The sequence below is a fragment of the Pogona vitticeps genome, chromosome 3 (genome assembly GCF_051106095.1).
Source record: "Pogona vitticeps strain Pit_001003342236 chromosome 3, PviZW2.1, whole genome shotgun sequence".
Lineage (NCBI taxonomy): Eukaryota > Metazoa > Chordata > Lepidosauria > Squamata > Agamidae > Pogona > Pogona vitticeps.
In genome coordinates, this window is record NC_135785.1 from 171,670,671 (window position 1) to 171,692,064 (window position 21,394).

General features: G+C 40.6%; 1 protein-coding gene across 4 annotated transcripts in view; it reads right to left on the reverse strand.

Moving 5' to 3' along the window:
- MAP4K4 (mitogen-activated protein kinase kinase kinase kinase 4) overlaps window positions 1-21,394 on the reverse strand; it is a 155,238-nt gene that overhangs the window by 25,181 nt on the left and 108,663 nt on the right. For 2 of the 4 annotated variants that reach the window (XM_072994507.2, XM_072994506.2), the window contains exons 13-21: window positions 17,374-17,535; window positions 15,087-15,173; window positions 14,229-14,471; window positions 12,409-12,570; window positions 7,654-7,884; window positions 6,693-6,799; window positions 5,793-5,944; window positions 4,179-4,276; window positions 2,653-2,661 (exon numbers count right to left, since the gene is read on the reverse strand). In XM_072994507.2, coding sequence (XP_072850608.1) covers window positions 2,653-2,661; window positions 4,179-4,276; window positions 5,793-5,944; window positions 6,693-6,799; window positions 7,654-7,884; window positions 12,409-12,570; window positions 14,229-14,471; window positions 15,087-15,173; window positions 17,374-17,535 — 1,251 coding nt within the window. The remainder of the gene's footprint in view (window positions 1-2,652; window positions 2,662-4,178; window positions 4,277-5,792; window positions 5,945-6,692; window positions 6,800-7,653; window positions 7,885-12,408; window positions 12,571-14,228; window positions 14,472-15,086; window positions 15,174-17,373; window positions 17,536-21,394) is intronic. The other 2 variants (XM_072994510.2, XM_072994508.2) reach the window with 1 other exon arrangement.

Consider the following 21,394-nt stretch of genomic DNA (forward strand, 5'->3'; position numbering starts at 1 on the left):
GGTAGCCATGGTCTTCGATGCCATGTCCGCGGTGTGCCTCGCAGACACTCTTTGTTGTTTGGCCAGAGTCGTAGCCTCTGTATATATGTGAAGCAGTTCAGGTTTTGTTGTTTCAGGTGCTGCTTGCAGCCTAGGGAGTATTCTGTCCCATAAATGTCTTTGATAGACGCCCATAGCTGCCTAGTAGTTGGAAATTCTAATCACTACTGCTGCAAGGGAGTGGAGTTTCCTCCCTAAGGAGTCAATTTTGCGACCCTCCCTGTTCATCGGGGTCATTGATGACCTGTTGCGGGACTTGGATTGAGTGGACTCAACAACTATTGAGTTAGGTGTTGGGTGTTTGAGCAGAAGAGCCGCATCAGCACCATGCATCTTATAATGGTGCTCTACTCTGCGTGGAGTTTTTGGCGTTGAGGGTGGCTTGTCCCATGATTCTTTGACAAGCTGAAGTAATGCTGGTATAAGGCTAAAGCTAGGTGGAGGTGTCTTGTCTTGTTCCAAGTCATGGAACACCAGGTCCTTCTCTTGTTGAGATGGGAGTTGTGCATCGAGCTGCAAGATCTTAGCCATGCATAATATGAGTTGAGCATACGATGTGTGATCCTCCAAAGGTGATGGGGGATGATTATCAAGGGTGTCTGAGCGAGTGGCAGGATGTTGAATTGTAAAGACATCCGATGATGATCAATCATCATTCTGGATGACATTGAAAGTGAACAGTCTGGACCCTCCATAGTGGTCCTTGGTATGAAGTCATCATCTGGCTGTGTAGACATCAAGAGTGGTTCGACATCATGTCTATGAGGTCCAGAATAGATGGTTGTGGTATCTAGTTTGTTTGAGTCGTTTCGCTGGCACACCGGTCTCTGGTGCTGCCAATTCTCTTTCATGACCGTCTTTTTTGGGAGAGAGGGAGATCTTCTCAGTGCTGAGCATGACTTGGCAGAGGAGTTCTCGTGGGGGAGTACCACGTCGATGGGGGGTTATCTAGGTCCCCTGTAGTTGTCTTGGTATCCATAGTCATGGTATCGGTAAGGATGGTACTAGTCAAAGTAGTGGTGACCGTAATACGGGAGACATTCGGCACGGCAGTAGTGGTTTCCATGTTGATGAGATTTCTTTCTTTCCTCTTTCTCGGAGAGTGTTCCGAAGACTCCGATTAAAACTCCACACTGACATTTGCCCGCCCTGATGTTTGAGAGCTGTAAGAGGCCGCGGCTGGGCTGGAAGGCACATCAGCCTCAGATTGGCCTGAGCTTGGTGACATGCTAAGGATGGCATGTGGTGCCTGAGCTGAGGAGATCATATGCTCCTCTCTGTCGGATGACTGTCTGGATGACTCCTCCATAGGCAGCGGAGCTGGTGGAGAAGCTGCGATGGTTGATTTAGCAGTCTTCTTTTGGTTTTTGGTCGTATCCTTGTCTTTTTTCTTCTTTGCAGGGTCATCCGACTGCGACTAGGTGTTAGCAGTTGATTTAGAAGATTTCTGTGATTCTTTAGATTTGGTAGATATCGATGTCGTGCTAGCCATAGATTGGGTAGCCGGACTGGCTGTAGTGTTGGCTGTGGTGGGTAGGACGAAGGGGGGTCCCCATTTCCATAGTTGGATTTAGAGTCTTTTTGTACGAAAAGGATCTTAGACGCCGAAGCCTCAGTTTAATAGCTGGTTGGGAGAGGCTTTTACATGCGGTACATGACTGAGTTTGGTGGGATTCTCCCAGGCAAAACAGGAATTTGTCCTGTCTGTCGGTCAAAGGGATTCTGCAGAGGCAAACGGAGCACCTCTTGAATCCCTGAGGGGCTATAAAACATAGGGGAATAGGAGAAAAAGATCCTGGGGAAGGGGGGGGGAAGGCAGGAAAGAAAAGACGATGTTGTATGACAAGAAAAAAGGTTCTAATCACTAAAGAAGCAATTAATAATAATCCTAACAAGAAATAACTAGAATAAATATACTAATTAGATAAAGAAGTTCATATTTACTTTCCTTATGGAAGCTCTACTGTTCCTCACGTCCTAACCAGATGGCGGGAAAAAAAGAAACTGAGAGGAAAGTTGAGGAGACGGCGCTTGCGCCCTGGGGGGGGTATCTTAATTGTTACTCTTTATTAAGCTCAGAAACTTCTGAGACGTCCTGCACAGGCACAGAAGAATCCCATTTGTGTGCATTCACAGAGGCCACTATGAAGAACACATGCTTGCTGTATTGTGGGATATTTCCTAACCCCAATGGAATAATTTCAACCTCAACAGCAAAACAATCCATAGATATTTTTGAACGCTTTTTTGTCTCCAATATTTGTTGCTGCTGTTGTTCATATTTACAAAACAATACATGTGAAGTGGCTGTAATGAATCTGGAGGAACGGAAGTGATAAACATCCAAGGTGTACTTCTCTTTATGTTCACCAAAACCAAAATGCATGTCAAATATGAACATCTTGCATTATTGTGCACAAAATGTAAGCTAACTTATCATCTGGGTTTGACGATGCTACACCCCATTCAAAGTTGTTCAGAATGGCTTCCCTGACGTTTCAGGAAGGTTCTTCAATGTTACAGTCCTCTGCAATGACGGTGGGATGAGAAACCTTCTTTCTGTGTCTTAGAACCCCAGCCCATGCGATCAAAATGTAAGTGCTAGCTGCTTACCACTTCTCCCTGAAGACCAGCCAGATGGAACAGGTTCAGGAAATCACCATCAGCCCCAGAGAATGAAAGATCAGAGTTTAGGGAAGAGCCAATATTACAATACAAAATTAGTACAAGAAAAAAATCAGTTCAGGAAATTAAAAAACTACAGCATTGGCTTGTTCAAAAATTACATGAGGAATGAAGGAGCAGAACATGAAACAATGAACTAGCATACTGTACTATGTTTACAGGGACAACTGTTATGCAGTTTCAAAAATGGTAGTTGTCGGGATCTGCAGATGAAACTTCCCCTCGACCAGCAAGTTTCCCACAGGTAGTAGCTAGAGGGTGCCCAATGTGGTAGAGGGAATAAGAGTGATAGACTAGGATTCAGGACACCTGGGTTCAAATCCATGCTCGGCCATGGAAACTCTCAGGGGTAAAGTGGGGTTGGCATTGGTAGAAGCATTCCTTAAGTATCTTACTTCCCTTGAAACTCCTATTAGGTTTGTCACAAGTTGGATGCAACTTGATGGTACTGAACTAAGTAACTATTTAAAATGAAGAAAGCCACAATTTCAAGTACAACTATAGAAGTGGCAGACATGAGAAAGTTACTTTTTAAGAGGTTTCATCCAAAAAAAAACATGTTCAATGAAACTTTCAAGGAAGAAATCTTGTACAGTAACTTTGCCACATGCAAGACATTTCCTGCTGCTTAGCTCTAATTAAGACACTTAAGATCTGTGTCAGCTTCCTCTGCTGACAAGAACCAAGCATGCATATACTTATATATGCATGATCATATATATATATATATAGCACTTCACTACAAAATATACCATCGCAGTCACAGGGCAGAACTTCCTGATGCCACTTGGTGGAGGAGCAAATAGTGAGATGTTATCGTGATCCCTGCAAAGTCCTTTCCAGATTTATTAGCATAAATCTCAGCAGTGAATTATTGCTAGCTAAGAAACTGACTGTTGTACCTCCTGTCATACACCAGTCCTATGATTAAGCGCAAAATAAGAAATGCAAATGCTAACTTCTTAATCAGTGAAAATTCACTGCTGAACATTACATCAAATAACTTGCAGGTGTAATTATTCAACTGAATTCTGCTCATTATGGAGAACTTCAGAACTTTATGGAACAATCTTTTACACAGAGGCTGAAGTCCTGTTCTGTAACCTATGCATGCCAGTTTTTTGGAAATACAATATTTTTGATTTCTTCTCCACAAAGTCCTGAGGCTCCCATGGAATCTCTTTCAATTTTGGGAAGCCGGTGGGAGCCGTGGGACGGGAGAGAATCTAATTAACTGCAGCAACAATTTTTGGTAATTAGAGACTCCAAAGGCTTACAATGCTCTAAGGGATTGTAGAGGCACTTTGGAATCTTTGGGCGGGTGGAGAAGGCAAAAACATTTTATTTCCAAAAAATCAATGCAGCTGATAACATCATTAGCCTTGTGCAGCATAACTTATGGAACAGGATTTCAGTCAATTTATCAGACCATAAATAGGAAACACATGACTCACCACAGGTTTGCTAGGTCTGAATGCTTCCTTCTTGTCTTCTGTCTTTTTGGTGGCAGTTTCATTGCGCTGTGATGGTGAGCCTTCTGACTTTGATGATGCTATGTCAATTGAGACCAAAAGCAATAAGGGGTGAGGAATGAAGCACTCATTGGAAAATAAATAAATGTTGACATTACAGTGGTACCTCGCTAAATGACGATCCCACTAAATGACAAATCCGCATAACGATGACTTTTTGCGATCGCTATAGTGATTCGCAAAACAGTCATTCCAATGGGGGATTTTCGCTGGACATCGATTAGGTACGTGCTTCGCAAACCGTTTGTTTGCAAGATGATTTTTTCAGCTTCACAAAATGGCTGCCCTGTGTTTTCTTGACCCATGCTTTGCAGGGCAGCCATTTTTACAGCTGATCGGCGCTCGAAAAATGGCTTCCTTATGAGCGATCTTCGCTGGACGACGAGGTATTTTGCCCATTGGAACACATTAAACCAGATTTCAATGCATTCCAATGGGGAAAAGGTTTTCACATGACGACGATTTCACTAAACAGCGATTTTCATGAGACGGATTATCATCGTCATGCAGGGCACCACTGTATAGGAGTTTAACATTACATTGGCCAATATATTTAGAGGTACATTCTCTGTTGCACATATGCATGCATATATGCACACACACACACAGAGAGAGGAAGCAACAGTCCACATATTGAAAATAAGGCTTGTGATTGCTTCTGCAGTGTTCAGATGCAAAAGATGGATTGAATTGTGGTAGAAACCTCCATCTTGTACAACCTTACTGTTTCCTGCCTCATCTAAGATGGACCTGCCTGGTGAAATTCATCTTGTAAGAACATTACATCTTGGACTTTTGGGACTTGCTTTGAAGAAGTGGGATTTACCCCAAAAAAGCTTTCACATTGTATGATTTTTAAAAAATTCTTTATTAGTGTCCTATAAAGGTATCAGCTATTCTTGCCTTTGTATTTTGTAAAGGCCACATGGTTCACCCCTTTTATTGAATTTGTAATAGTTTTCTCCCTAATAATAGTAAAAATATAGATCCCCTGATCTATATTATCAGTTCTGATAATAACTGGGATTATAGCATTCAAAGGCTGATTCATTACATACTCTTCTCAAATAAAATTCTCATTTATACACACTTAGACAAAAGTATGCAGCTTCTTGTAATTTAAAATGGTTTGTTTTTTCCTTCATTTGTAGCTGGATTGAGCAGTCTGGCCTATGTGCTGCCTACAGCTCCCCCATCCACTCCCATATGTTTTTTTTTTGGGGGGGGGGAAGAGAAGTCAAATTGTGTGTGCAAAAGCCTAGGATGTTTCTGCCCATGCTGTCTGGGAGAGTTTGAGAATCCAAAAAAGTAGCTTTCCAGGCTCTGCTTGAGGGCTTACCCAGACTTGCCTTTTGTGATATACACATTCAATATTTCTGCCTTTTATAACATGTACCCCCCCCTCCAATGCCACCTCAATTTTGACAGCCAGGGTTATTTTTAAATTAGTGATGGAACAAACCAATGCACTTATTACATAATACAAATGAATTTAAAGGATCCTAGTATGATAGAAAAAAGACAAAATCCCCTTACATCTCATCCGGAACCTCTCTCCAGATCCACTCTGAGATCCAGGATGTGACCCAGGTTGTGAACTGGAGTTACTAGAGCCAGAGGAGCTTCCACTTCCAGGTCTTGGCACCAGTTTTTCCACTCTTTCCCAGAGCAAGCGAGGCTCTATATTGCTATATGAAGAAATGAACTTTTTTTAAAAAACAAAACAAAAATCATATTCAATCTAATCTAAATGGCAAAAGGAAGGCACGTTTTCTACACAGAGATCATGGTTTGCACGATGGCAATGATAGCACGACTCAGCCAAAGTTCAGTAGAATGTTAGTGAATATTTAGTGAATAGGGCACCATTGTCACATCCTGCAACAAACGACTTTCCTACACTGACCTCCTAAAATAATACCAGTCATATTAAGAAAAATTTAGCATATGCCTAAATGGTGAGATTAAGGAGGAACTGTAGCACCATTCCTGACATCTATAAATAAGTAAAAGCTTTGATGACAGTTTCATAACAGACTCCACTATAACGTTGGGTCATTTAAGTTTTTCCTTTTTAAAATAGAGGATATCCTAGGAGATTTTGGAAGCAAGCTATATATAATAGTGTTAGACAGCTGAGCCAAATGAATCTACTCTTCAGCCCAAATCTCAACATGAAAAAGGTCCTTGCATAGTGATTCTTCTTACTTTTGACAGATATAATGACAAAGATACTGGAGTGGCTTGCCAGTTTCTGCTCCAGGTTGATCACATTTAGTCAGAACTCTTCCCCTATGACCTGTCCGTCTTGGGTGTCCCTGCATGGCATAGCCCATAGCTTCTCTGAATTACTCAAACCCTTCGCCACGATAAGGCAGCAATCCAATTTGCCTCTCCCAGTTAACTGAAGTGAAAAAGCACAACAGCGCTACAAACCTTGTGGAGTTTCTTTGACCAGCCTGGTTATTTTGCTGTCCACTGCTCTGTAGAGGAGAATCTCGACGAGATAACACAGGTGATCTAGATGTTGTCCTTACAGGTACCTTATGTAGCAAAAAAACAAAACAAAAAAAAAAACACCCAACCAATTCAAACGACATGACAAAACCAAGCCTTTAGTCGCATAAGAATGCATTTTGGCTATATTACAATAATACAGACATTTTTAGTCAAAATGGTTCTATTGACTAAAAAGTTCAATAACTACAGAGTCCATACATCCAGACTGACTATAGCTAAGATGCTGAAAAGAATGAAAGTTTAGTAGATGGCTACTGACACAGATACGCCTACTCACAAGACTGTCATGACAATTTAGAACACAGAACTTTGAAGCAAGGGATGCACAAAGCAGTTTGCTGTAACAGCATGGGGATTTAGAAAATTAAGCTCTAAGGAGCCAACAAATGCCTAGTAATGGATCAGCAGAAGGTAGAGACTGGGGAAGCAAGTTATATTTGACAGAAGTAAATAAAGCAAGAAATCAAATTTGTTTTTTTGTTCTCAGTAGTGACTTAAAATAACTCAGAATCTGAAGCATGATCTGCCAATCAGAGCCAGAAAAATTGCTTTCAGCTATCGATTTTTATTTATGTTTTCTTGCCTCCTTAACTTTATATTACAAATATTTTATTTCTATACAATAACTATAGCCCATAAAGAAATACTTTCTCATAAAAACAAAGGCAACAATTCTTATAACCATCTGATTTAAAAATAAATAAATGGGGAGAGCAATTCCTTGCCTAAAGTACTATTTCTGTTACCAGTATCACTCTATGAGTATGCATTTGCTCATCAAAAACCTAGCACATGCCTTTTGTTACTTTTTATTTTGCTGTGGTTATTTATTTATTTAATAAAGCAAACCCCAAACCCATGTCTTTCTACTTCTTACCCTTGGAGGCACCTCGTCACTGTCTGATCTAGCCCAAGCCTTTTGGATGGGGTCAGGTACCTCAGACTTAGAGTCAGAACTCTGACTTAGCACTTCACTGCGTGAAGGTGGATATGGGTCCTGAGAACGCAGGTGGTGGTGTGCAAATTTGGGAGAAGGGTCACTGAAGGAATGGGACCGCGAGACAGGGGAAACATTGTTCTTGAGAGATGCCAGATGGGACCACTGGACCTTACAAGAAAACAAAACATAGAACATTCAATGCGTTCCGTACAACTGGCTTTTTTTTTTCTCAATTAAACACAGAATAAAAAGGCAAGAAGGTTTGAGTGGCAAGATTAAGCACAACTTGGGTATGAGGCAAGGCAAGCATGTGGTGGGTTTAAAGCAAGGAAAGAGCCTGGAAAACACACAAGATTGTAAAAAAGAATATATGGGCATTTTGGAGAGGCAAACTTTTAACACACAAATTAACAGGAAGGAATGAGACAAAGTCTCATTTTGTGAACTTGCTTCAATGTCAGGCCCAAGTGGGTCCTACACCAGAAGAAACATTTTAGTAAAGCACCAAATTGAAACAAAAGAAAGCACAAGATTGTATTAGCAAACTTATAGTTTCAAAACAATTTACTAGCATGTGTCATGCAGTAAGTTGTTTTTAAAGTATGGTGAAATGTGCAATGAAAAATAAAGGCATCCTTTACTTTTCTTTAGACAATGCATTCATGTATGTGTACACTGGCTCATATATACATATATGTATGTATGTATGTATTTGTAAGACAGAGACTAGCAAAACATATACTATTCTGTATAAAATACAATATACAGTATGCATATCGCATAGCTCATTGGTAATGTAGAATACATACACAGACATTAAAGACTACATAAATACAACAACATACATTATAAAAGCACAGCAGTACATCCAGTAAAGTCTGAACTGCCCAAAATGAGTCTTACGACCACCATTCACTGTCATTCTGTCTGGATTATACAATATTTATGCTTAAAGATCATGCTGCATATGTCAAAGAAGAGGAAGTGCCAAAAGAAATTGCATGTACAACTATTATTTTCTCTAACATTTTAGAATTACACAGAATAACATGTTAGAATTACACAGAATATTCAGAATTGCTCACTCCCACCTCTTCTTTAAATTCCAAAATCATCCAGACTTCAACCAGGGTTTGCACACAAGAGCAAGAGACACCATAGGTAGTTATTTGGCTCCTCAATAATTCAATACAACTGTGTGTGTGTTTGTGTGTGTGTGTGTATGTGCACAGGTGTACACAAACACACTCACATGAAAGGAAGCATCTTATATAATGGCATACATTGCATTATACTGCAGTGAAGTATATACTGCAGTGAAGTCTCCATTAATTTGACTGGGTTGGTGGCAAAGAATGTTTACTCCAGCAAGTACCGTATTTTTCCGTGCATAAGACTATACTTTTGTCTAAAATCTTTAGACTAAAAATTGAGGATCGTCTTATACACGGAAGTAAGCTGAGGAGGAAAATAGTGGAGGGGAAAGCACGGATCAAAGTGATCCTGCAGGGCTTTGATCCCTGCTTTCCCCTCCACTTGGTAAACCTTAGCAAAAGGAAAGCAGGAATCAAAGTGCTGCAGGATCGCTTTGATCCCTGCTTTCCCCTCTGCTTGCTAAGTCCCATGGGGCTTAGCAAAAGGAGGGGGGAGGATCAAAGCAATCCTGTGACTGTATAAGGGGGTAAGAGATCAAAATGATTGTGCAGTCATGGAATTGCTTTGATCCCCTTCCCTCTCCTTTTGCAAAGCCATACGGGAAAATTACAGTACTATAATGCAGCTCCTATGAGGAAAGAGAAAAGTTGCCCGTGTACTTAAGATTAAAAATCTCACAAATCCAGGTTTTAGAGAAACTTAAGAGGACCAGCAACTATCCCAAAGCTAAAATGCAAAGTAAGGGAAAGATGGAGAAAGAGGGATATTGAATGAAGACCAGGGGGCTTCAGGACAAAGGAGACAGGGAAGCGAGGCCTCTAATCAGAAACAGCAGTCTGAACAAACTCCCAAAAAGTAAGATAAGGAACAGGTACACAGTATAGAAAGAGGAAAAGGAAGATGTGAACACTGAGAAGGTTGATCAAGAGAAAAAGTGACTAAAAGATGTTGCTTCTCTTATCATTGCTGTGCTGGGATCTATCTTGAGGGAAACAAAATGGAAGAGAAAAAGAACAGCAACACACACTCACACGTACTACACACCCATGTTTTATGTACTAACTTGTGGTGGCCAGAACGTGAGTTGCAGACTTCTAGTGTAAATGGTTTAAAAACGTGTTGTTAATGAGTATGCACTTGGATATGACCTATGCTGTAGTAGCAAACTATTCTTCTGGTTTCCGAGGCGGAGGCAGCTGTTCCTCCCCAGACACATGTGGCATAGCAGTTTCACTTTTGGCAACTGGAGTGAAGGGGTGCATTGGCACTCCCTCAAGGTCTGAGGGTGGGTGGGTGGGCTTAACTGGGAGACCTGAGATGGACTGCCTTGAGGAAGCATAACTGGGAAAGAAAAGAAAAAAACAGGAGAAGAGGCAGAAAAGAATGGAAGAGAGGCCCGCTTGGGGGTGGGGGCACCCCTTGGGTGCTGTGTTGTAAGAAGAGGGCATCTTTTCCACAGAGCCCCTTCCCCAAGGGACGTGGTGGTGCTGCGGGTTAAACCGCTGAAGCCTCTGTGCTGCAAGGTCAGAAGACCTGCAGTTGTAAGATTGAATCCACATGACAGAGTGAACCCCCATCACTTGTCCCAGTTCCCTCCAACCTAGCGGTTCGAAAGCATGCAAAATGCAAAAATGTGAGTAGATAAATAGGTACCACCTCGGTGGGAAGGTAAACAGCGTTCCGTGTCTAGTCACGCTGGCCACATGACCACAGAGGATTGTCTACGGACAAATGCTAGCTCTATGGGTTGGAAACGGAGATGAGCACCGCCCCCTAGAGTCGGACACGACTGGACAAATTGTCAAAGGGAACCTTTACCTTTTTACCTTTACCTCCCCAAGTTTAGGGAACTATCAACTTTAGAGTTTTTTTTTAAAAGGATAATAATAATAAAATAAATACTGAATAAGATAAACAATACAATAAACAGCAGAGCGGGAAGAGGCTAAAGGACCCACAGAGGGGATCTGAACACCCAAAAGGTATACAAAAGCATATAGGACAACCATTTTATAGCAGGCCCCCCCTCCCTACTATGTCTCCCTCTGTATTTTATGGTATTTTCTTTCCACTTTTCAATTTATTGAGATTGTTATATTTTGTTATTCTACTGTTCTTCTGTTCAGTTGTTGTAAACCACCCAGTGTCCTTGATTAGATTACTTTTTGTATAACACCACAATAGATGAATCACAAACTATTTGTGCATAGACTGAAACTGAACAGTCTGAAAAGCTAAAGTGCAGAATAAAGACTCCTAGTTCTGACAGTGAGGTACACCAATATTGGCCAAAATCGTGCTGCTGAGTGAAGTAAATTGCTCTAGGATATGCCCATTGGATCAAAGGGGATATAGTGAGTCATCTCTTCTACAAATTCCACCAATTCAAATGGTTCTACTCTAATTGCACCTTACTATGTTAAAATAAGTCGCAATTACAGTAGGTTGATATGAATCAATAGAACTTCTGCTAGAGTTGATTCACCAAATTCCTAAATCAAATTGGCTTATTCTAGTGGGATTTACTATAGTAAGTAACAGGATTTTGGTCACTTGTGTTTTTTTCCCCAATTATCCTTGCAGGTAACAACACTTCACCCAGAAAAATATGTTTATATGAAAAGTTGTTGTGTGGAAATATGTCGCCTGAAGAGTTGTACTACGTACTTGCAGTGAACTGGTTCTACCCCGAAACCCACTTATTGATTATTATATATTAAGCCACTTGAATGAAAAAAAAAAACATCACTGCTGCTCATGAGAATTATGCCTCACCTTGCAGAAAAACCTAAACCCTCTTCAGGCATAACAAATAGAGTGAAAATAAATATGCAAAGAGGGGCCTATATTAGTGCTGCCTATCTCCACTGAATGTTTAGTTTCACTGTACTTGTAACATCTAAGTAGGCATGATGTCTGCTTGAGCTTGCAAACAGGTTGCTGGAATTATCACCAAAAGTGGCCAACACAGTGTCTCATTTTGCCACATATTTGCTATGTAATTAAATCCTGCCACTAGAAGATTCAGATGTCATTTCAATGATTGTTAATAGAAAGAAACAAGATTCTGCATTAACTACTGCTGTTCGTTCTCCAAAGCTGAACAGTTTGGAGAGAGGAACGTGTGATTATTGTAAAGACTGCAAATTACATCATGTTTCACTCTTTGTAACTCCGGCTAGAGTTGACAAGAGAATTAAACTTCTCAAAATGAATAAATCTTTATATTAACTATAGAAAAAAGTGGTAGAAACTTATTTTTCTTAACATGTTTTTATGGATACCCAGAGCAACATATGACTCAAGTTTTACCTGGTATAAAGAAACAGGTATGAGAAAATATGCCAGTAGCTAGCCTGGTTTAGAAATAAGACATTAACAAGCCATCCGCACACTGGAAAATGATTATCTGTGGTTCCATAACGCACCCATCTTTATGTTCAAGTTTATTGTATGTGTTGGCTTCCAAATCTCTCTTGTCATTCCCTAGTCCCACCCACTCCACATACCTTTTACAAGGACCTTTTCTGCTTTTACCTGTGGTTCCATCGATTTTTGCAATGGAGGTTGAACAGGCTCTGAATTTCCATTCGAGAAGGACTCTGATCTTGAAGGCACGGGTGGCTCTAACGCTTTGCTTGTCTGTTTAGACTGTGCTTCAGGGGAGCCCTGATTATTCTTTCTGTATCTATCATCCACCTGGAGGAGGGAAAAAAAAGAAGAAGTACATGATCTGATCTTAAATAGCTGCCACCATCACATCTGATCAAATGATCTGAAGCTGAAACTTAAATCCACTGAAAACAGAAGCAGCCTTGGAAGCTGGCCCCCCTGACGTGTATTCTTTCTATAACTGTAGGCTGCAATCATTCCCATCCCCTTCTTTTACTTCAGGGCTGGAAAACAAGCGGCCCTCCAGACATAACTGGATTCCAGTACCTATTAGTCTTTGTCAGCTTGCCCAACAGCAGTATAACTCCCCACCCCTGGAGAGCTATAACTTCCCCAATCCTGCTTTAGTGTGACTTAATTCCTTCCTTCAAAATTAAGACGAAGCACATGGCATAAGACACTGAAGAAATATTAAGTGGACTGTTCTGGGAATGTTCACAAAAACAAAACAAAAGAAAAAGGCTGAAAAGACTAAACGTACAGAAAACATAAAGCTATTTACTTTCAGTCACAACTGTGATGGACTCCAGCACTGAACAAGAGGTAGGAAACTATATGTAAGTGTGTTTCCTTAAAGGTTCACTTACAAGTGTTCTTGTCCCAAACCTGCAAGAAAAATCTCTTCACATCTCTGCTTGGGTTGTGGAAACCATGTAAGAGGTTTATTACGTGTCCGTACAATACAGTTATTCAGCGTGACTAGCCGTTATACTGGCAAAATGTAACAAACCATTCTATGATGTTGCTTCATAGATGTTTCAATTCGCACAAAGTTAAGTATTTATAACACACCTACCCACTGGAGAACTCACAGTGGTATTCGTGATGCAATATATATTAAATCATACATACATATGGAACTCATTGCCACAAAAGGCAGTGATGGCTGACTGCAGAGAGAATAGTTATTGTACAACTAGCCTTTGGAAAGAATATAGGAATTTGTCCTTTAGCATCAGATCACGTATCTATCAAGTTCAGTTAGCATATACTTGGGAAAGCTCCTTTAAAAAAAAAAAAGAGAGAGAGAGAAGCAACTAACTTCCATAGTATCTGTCCCAATACAGCCAGACAGCCACTGCAAGTTAGCCAGGGGCCACCATCCATTGGCTAGGAGTTTCTGGGAGTTGTAGGCCAAGTTCTGCATTTAAGGGTCAGAACTGGCTCTTTGAGACTTCAGGCAGTGATCTCTAGCAGCCCTGCCTAGAGGTGCCAGGAACTGGGCCTGAGAGCATTTGCTTGGGTTATACCACTCAGCTATCAGCCTATCACAACGGATCAAATTTATAAAGAACTTGCCACTTCCGTTGAGAAACTCTAGGAATGAAAGTCTAATGATTTTATTTGAGAGAAAGGGCTCAGATGCAAGAGTCTGACAATACAAATCTTCCACTGACCATGGGCCCATTAATTTTTTTAAAAAAATGTCATTTGAATATTTCAAACTTCTGAATCTCCTTGTGTATCCTGGCAGAAAAAATATTAAGACATAAAATGAATGGTAACCAGGGTTTCCAGAGGAGAGGTTCCATGGATGATGTTCTGCTTGTCTTTCACGCTTTTCGTGGTTAGCTTTGAACACTCTCTGCCTCCTATTTCTGTTTAGCATCAAACATGGAGCAACACTGTGATTCCCATGCTGAAGAAAACACGTCACATGCCAGAAACCCTGAGAGAGAAGTTACCTCCCGTGGTCTTTCAGTAGGCTCATAAAGGGATTTAAGCTCAGGAGTATGATAGTTTTGTTTATTTCTTTCTTGCTGCTGCTGTTGCTGTTGCTGCTGCTGCTGCTGCTGTTGTTGTTGCTGCTGCTGTTGATGCCGCCTATGGTCATGCTGCAGTGACAGAAGATACGCCTGTTCCTGTTGCAACTGACGCTGGAGTCGCTCTGCCTGCCGATGTTCTTCCATCTCTCGCCATCTATACTCCTTTGAGAAAACAGATCCATATTCAAGATATGTACAACGGGCTCACCAAAGGCTCCCCTACCCCTCCTGGTGACTTACAGATCTCTATTGTTAAAGCATGAGTGTACCAAATATTAATATTAGAACAAAAGGACCATGGGTTTTGAACCCCTTGGCAAAAGCTTTTACACTAACCTTAACGAGGTGGTCGGCCTACAAGTATAGGGGTGTGTATGTTTGTTTTTTAAAGTGGTCCAGTGTACTGCTGAAGGACAGTGTGGTTTTGATAGGGGAAGGGTCGGGGAAAGGAGGCAACAACCTGACCGTTATAGCAGTTATTTAATAAAATACAGTCTACTGTCTAATTATTCAGCTAAAGGGCTGTTCAAAAACTTGACAACCAAACCTGAACTATTCCAACTTAAAACAAAACAAAACAGAGGCATCTACCCTTATTGCACTGTGAGATCAACATACAGTATTTTTCACATGTGCCTTCCAGCCCAATACACTATAGCATGAATAGCTTTTGTTCCAGGCTCTATTGTGTGTAAAGTTCAGCTCAAGAAAGCCTGGGATGCCAGCCAGAGAAAAGAAATCCTATAGCTACTGAACAAAACAGATGCAGTGTGTTACCAGTAACATGGCCTGCTCCTGGAGCAGCTGCTGCTGAAGAATTTCCAAGTGCCGCTGCTCCTCTTCTAGCTGTCGCCTGATATACTCCTGTCACATAGAAATTACCCAGCAATAAAATTGTTCACAACAAGAATGCATCGAAACCACCTGAGTAGAACACCAAAGAACAAACCAACTGCCCCAGGTCACTTTCTGGTGATGATTCACTTATGAATTTTGTGAATCGCTAGTGAACTAGTTAAGAAAACCCTATCATCTAATGGCTGCTAATTATTTCATTTTGGATTAAAATATTATAGTTTTTCTAGGTGGGAAGAGCTCACAGCCTGTCTGATGAATTTTGAAAAAAATAATAAGCGTATGTATTTTTAAAAGACATTGAAGAGTTAAAAACACAACAAGTCTTATCAACAGAGCCAGCACAAAATTACATGCAATTTTTACTGAAATAATTAGTTTTAGGCACTGTGTAATGAACCGTTAGCAACAGCTAGAGCCAAGGCTTCGTTAAAGCATCTCATTCACAAGCTTCCCACAGAAACTTTCTGCCAAACACAGCTCTAACCTGAACTACAGATTTATCCTATCCTCCATCATCAAAGCAGACAATGCCAATCTTGCTGACGTATGTGGTGGTTATGACAAAAACACAAAACAAATATCCACTAGAGAACAGATAGAAGACCAAATGCATTTAATTGGGAAAACAAAGTCTATCCTTCACAAGTTAAAAAAATTATGAATATATTTATTCACTGCTTCAACTGGCCTACTTAAGCCAAGTCTAAGTATGCAAAATATCCAAAGCCAAAAACATCCTACCATGCAAATTAATGAGTATAGATCATACAAACACATGCGCTGAAACAGAGAGAGAGATAGGGAAAGAGACAGTGTATGCAAAAGGAATTAATGATTCAGTGCAATGGTATAATGGGAACTACTTGAAATCTGGTGAAGGAAAAAAAAGACATGTATACTAGCTTGTTATATGTATCTCTGTAAAACCAGAATTTAGGTGAAGTGAAGCAAGATGTGTGATTTCTTAAACCAGCCACCAGGATAAGATATCTGTCTCAGTTGACACTGTATTTTTGTGAGTCCACCCCCACTCAGATTTGACTCGAGTTCCATGAAACCTGCACTATCTGTATCCCCATCTACACCCAAATGCCGTTTCATGGGATCCTCTAGCACTGTAGTATAGATACACATGTGGTCCATCTGCACACTGAGAAGCCTTCTTCTGCATAGAGGTATCATCTGCATAAGAAGCTGTCTTCTGCATACAATATATTACATTGGGGCAATTAACTCCTTTTTCCCATAGGACCATCCAAGACAAGCAATTTCTATAACAATAATAAGACTTCTGCCATTACATGATCTCATGACTTCAACTATTTAGAGTAAACCATCTCTACAACTGAAAGAATATATGATACACTATACAAAAAAACCCCATAGGAATGTATCTTCCGGATATAAATTTTTAGACATTTCAGTTATATGATAATTTACATGTGCTCTGGTACCTTGTCAATTAGACATTGTTACTTACACAAATCCTATGCAAACATTAATAGCATTCCAGCCATTTTACATCAAATTCTAATTCACCTGGTACTATTTATTCGTAAAATGGATGGACTATCACAACTTTAAAAACATGTCCCCTTTAAAGGAATCTGAGTATGCAAACATATAAAATACGCACAAAATGAATGAGAATTTGAGAAGCTGAGGGTTCATTCTACCTTAGTATAATTGGGTTAATGGAAGTTCATACATTGCAGAAGAAAACAACGTGTGGACCTCTAGCTATTGTTGAACTTGCAGCAGCCTTATCTGGACTGGAGGAATCAACACAGCCAATACTGATGGATAATCAGAACTGCATTACAACAACATCTAGATAGAAATGCATTCCCCCATCCCTGATTTTGTAAGTCTGAATATCATAGCCCCATGTAAGCAATGTACAGACATGTCAGAACCAGCAAGCAGAGAGGAGACCAAAGAACCATGTTCAAAATTATGCTTAGACTGTCTCCAATCTTCTTTGGACTTCTATCACATTGTGAGGTGTTCCACCCCCAAAGACATCTTATGTAGCATATTTATAACATAAGTAAGCTACCTAAATTTCTAGTGCTTATATACATTTTATCTTTCAATAAATGAAACCATAAGAGATGTCCTAATGGTTTTTTTCCAATATTTTATCTCCTGGAGAAAGAGGTGAGGGAGGAGAATCAAGTTCCCTTTCACAGTGTTTCAGACTTACCTGCTCTCTTTCCACTCTCCTCTTTTCTTCCTCCGCTCTCCGTCTCTCCTCCTCTTCCTTTCGCCTTTTCTCCATTTCCTCCAATCGCTTTTTCTCCTCCTGTTCTCTCCTTCTTTGCTCTCGTTCTTGCTGTCTTCGAGCTTCTCGTTCTCTTCTTTGTTGCTGCAAAAATAATGTTTTTTAAAAATTAAAACTGCTCATTACACACATCTTTTCCAGCCTTCTAAATCACTAGGGTGGATAGCTTCTGGCTTTAGATTAAGCTCAATTCCAATTTGCACTAGGCTCTAGACAGCAATGTCAGGGGTAATAGGAGGCAGAGTCTAGTTTCTACAATCAGAATTTCTAAACATTTAAAATGACTAGTGGAGGCATGAGAACCACCAAAAATGTTTCCATGTTTAGCATATTCACATAACAAATAATGGTGGAGATTCTGTAAGTTGTTTCCTCCTCACTGTCACATTGGAGGAAGAGAAAGTTAAGGCAGAACACATGAGCCTCAGGCTTGCTGAAGCTCATTGTGATCATCAAGGGTTGGCCAAGATTTAAGAACTGCACCCCTGAACCTTGAAGGGCCATGCCCACTTCTGTGGCCTGTTCACTCCCAAAACATTTTGTTGAAGAGATGCTTGCTAACTGACACCCCCTGCTCTACATTTACAAAACTAGGAGACAAGTGCCACAAGTCAACACATGACAGAAGTGCTGCCGCTACCCCTTAGAGCAAGGGTCCCCAGCCCCCAGTCTGCAGCCCGGGGCTGGTCTGTGGCCTTGGCAGGACTGGGATGCGGAAACAGATATGACCCCCGCATACACTCCCCCACCTGCACGCACAGGTGCCCCTCCCCTCCGTGAGCGTGCCCTGCCCCTTCGCACATGTGTGCAAGTGTGCTCCGCCCCTCCATAAGTGTGTCCCGCCCCTTCATGCATGCACATGAGTGCACTACGCCCTGCCGCGAGTGCGCCCCATCCACCCGTGAGGGCAGAGGGTGCCCCCTCGCGAACAGACCCCACCCCCAGACCAGTCAGTGACTCAGAAAAGGTTGGGGACCACTGCCTTAGAGCAGTTGGGAGTGATGTGTTGTGCTCGCAGGGAGCATATTGAGCTCATGTGCATGCACGGGGCCTGTTGCACTCGCAGGGGGAATGCTCGTGGGGGTCAGATTTGTGTCTGCGTCCTGATCCTGCCTAGTCCACGGACCGCTGCCGGGTTGTGGACTGGGGGTTGGGAACCCCTGCCTTAGAAGATATAAAAAGACCCCTATTACTATCACTCTTACTGGGCCATGAAGGTGGATCTATCCCAAGGGGGTGGGGACTGCATGAGAGGATGCATGCGCCCTTGCATTCACATCTGCCCACTTTTGTACTACACTGTGGTTGACTGTGATGGCTAAATGTGCCCAAACTCAAAAAATAAATTTCTAGCAACCTGTTAAAATAACGTGACATTTTACTGATTTTAAAGTGAATTTTTAAGATGTGTAGGCACTACACAAGCTGTACAAGTATGTATTAACAAGTTTCCTAAACATTTATATTAATTATATATTAGAGAAAAATATTTAAATTAGATCTAAATGTATTAGGAGCATGTTAAGAAATGTGAATTCTAATTAGGCCCATCCATTTGCTTTCAATGGGACCTTGCTAGAACTATCTTTTGCTGAAGTGAAACTATTAAGTAGAAAAAATATCAAAGTCCATTAAACCAAGGGAGAGGAAGTAAGTGCACCAAACAATGTTTACATGCTTCAAGAAAACCTCAGAATTGTAACAGAACTGATACTTATCCATAAAAACAGATAAACCTTTTTAAAAAATTGGCTGCCAACTCTCCACCTCAAACCTCTGAGTTGTTACGTTGTTTTAGACAGATAATTATAATTATCTTTAGAATTAATTGACACAATGGTTGGTAGGGAACAAATGAATAAGATCAATAACTGTATCTGATATGGAGAATGAAATGAATGTCAAATACCATAAAAGGTATTTTGCCTCAAATCTAAGTCTTGTATTTTTAAATTTTTTAACTACTGAGAGTTTGCACTTTCACAAATTAATTCCATCTTGTCCTTGAAGTAACATCTCTATGTGCCAACAATACTTTCCAATTAGCAATTGATTTGTCTACTCTGCATGGTTAATGGCTGAACTTTTTTTAAAAAAAAGGACTACATTCCAAATATAAAAACCACAAACCAACTAATGTCAAAATCCATCCAGAATGTCTGCCAGCTTTCTAGGCAGGGGAGCTGCTATTTGTACATAACATATAAAAGATTCCTATAATTCTTTGTCACCAAACATCAAATGGAAAATATAGTATACATGCCTTTTAACTGCATTACCTAGAACAAACAATTTGGACCTTTTGCTTTCTCAAAACTACAGCCCAATGAAATAAAGAATTTAAGATCTTGGAGACCATTTCATTCAGTTTCCCTAATGTTACCTTCTTAAATTTATTTTGTAACACAAAAGGTGAGTTAAGGACATAGTCCTGAAGTGCTTGGGTCATCCCCCATCCTCACCTGTGGTTTTGTTTCCTTTTTAATTTCCAAGTATTTTCATTTCAACCCAAAGTATGTTACATTTATTTACTAGTGGTGGCACCAATGACAGCTTTTCTTCCATCCTTTAAGTACCACATGAAAAGACTATGGGAGTGAAGAATTTAACTTTCCTATGCAATACAGGTCTGATTCTGAGATTGGCTGTTGCTTTTAATTCAGATTTTAAAAGAAGTTGTACGCTTTATTTTCCCTATTTTATTTTATTGTAGTTTTTAAAATTTCTATGTATTTGCTGTGTTTTACTGTCTAATTTTATATTGGAAGCCGCCTAGAGTGGTCCTTTGGTCCAGATAGGCAGGGTATAAATCAAATATATATATATATATATATAAAGTTACGTGTAGTCCAGCCTTTGCTGACATGGTCCTCTCCCCAAGGACCATGTCCCCAAGGACCATGTCTCCCTCTCCCCAAGTGGGCTGGATTAAGTATCTCATCACACCCCAGACTACATGGTTGATAGGTGCTGTAGTCCAACACAGCTGAAGGGCACTGGGTATAGGAACCGTGATGTAATTTCACTGTTAATCAGTATTCTTCAAAGAGTCACTCTATTCGTCACCTGAACAAAATGAGCCACTAATAGCTCCAGTGTCAGCTGAAGGGAGAAAACATAATTAGTTTGAAATAGATTTTCAGGGGCACTCTGTCTTATTAACATCTCAATATGTTACAAAACTTTAAGAGTATAGTGACAACATTATTTTTAAAAATAAAATGTCTTCTCAAGTGACTTAAATGACTGAAAATATTGTAAAGTGGTAAAACTGCATTTGATCATATGCAGAAATGAGGGTATTCGTATATGAATATAGCTCCACAGGGCCTTCCTATCACTCCATTGCTCGCAATGGATTAGCCACTCTGCGACCAGACAGAGAGGCTCGTCAGCCCTCCTTTGGCCAGGACTGGCCAATCCATTGCAAGCAACAGAGCTATAGGAAGGCACCATGGAGCTTGCAGCAGCAGTGGAATTGTGAGTAGTCGATAAGGCCCCAGAGGGCCGGACCCTTGTTATCTGCACCTGTGGGGGAATATTCATATACAAATAACACACATCTCTAATGATATGCTGAGCGTCTATGCTAAAATACAAGGGCCAGAATCCTGCTTGTCAAGACGTAATGCAACATTACACCACTGTAAATGTGCTGGGAATTCCACCCCACCTGCACAAGCTGGTTGTGTTGAGTAATTTTCATTTCAATCAACTGCACAACACACCTGTGGAAGTGCTTCAAGAATAGTAGCTCCACTTTGGCGTAACCAAAGCTTCCGGAGGCGTAATGCTGTTACATTTGTGTAGCTACGCAACAGAATTTCAGCCTTGCTCTTTTTATGAAACTGGAATCCATCAGAAGGGGTAGAACAATGAACGTGCTAATCAGAACATTTTCCATGTTGGGTATATGTTCTCCTTTTCTGGGCAGTATGCATGA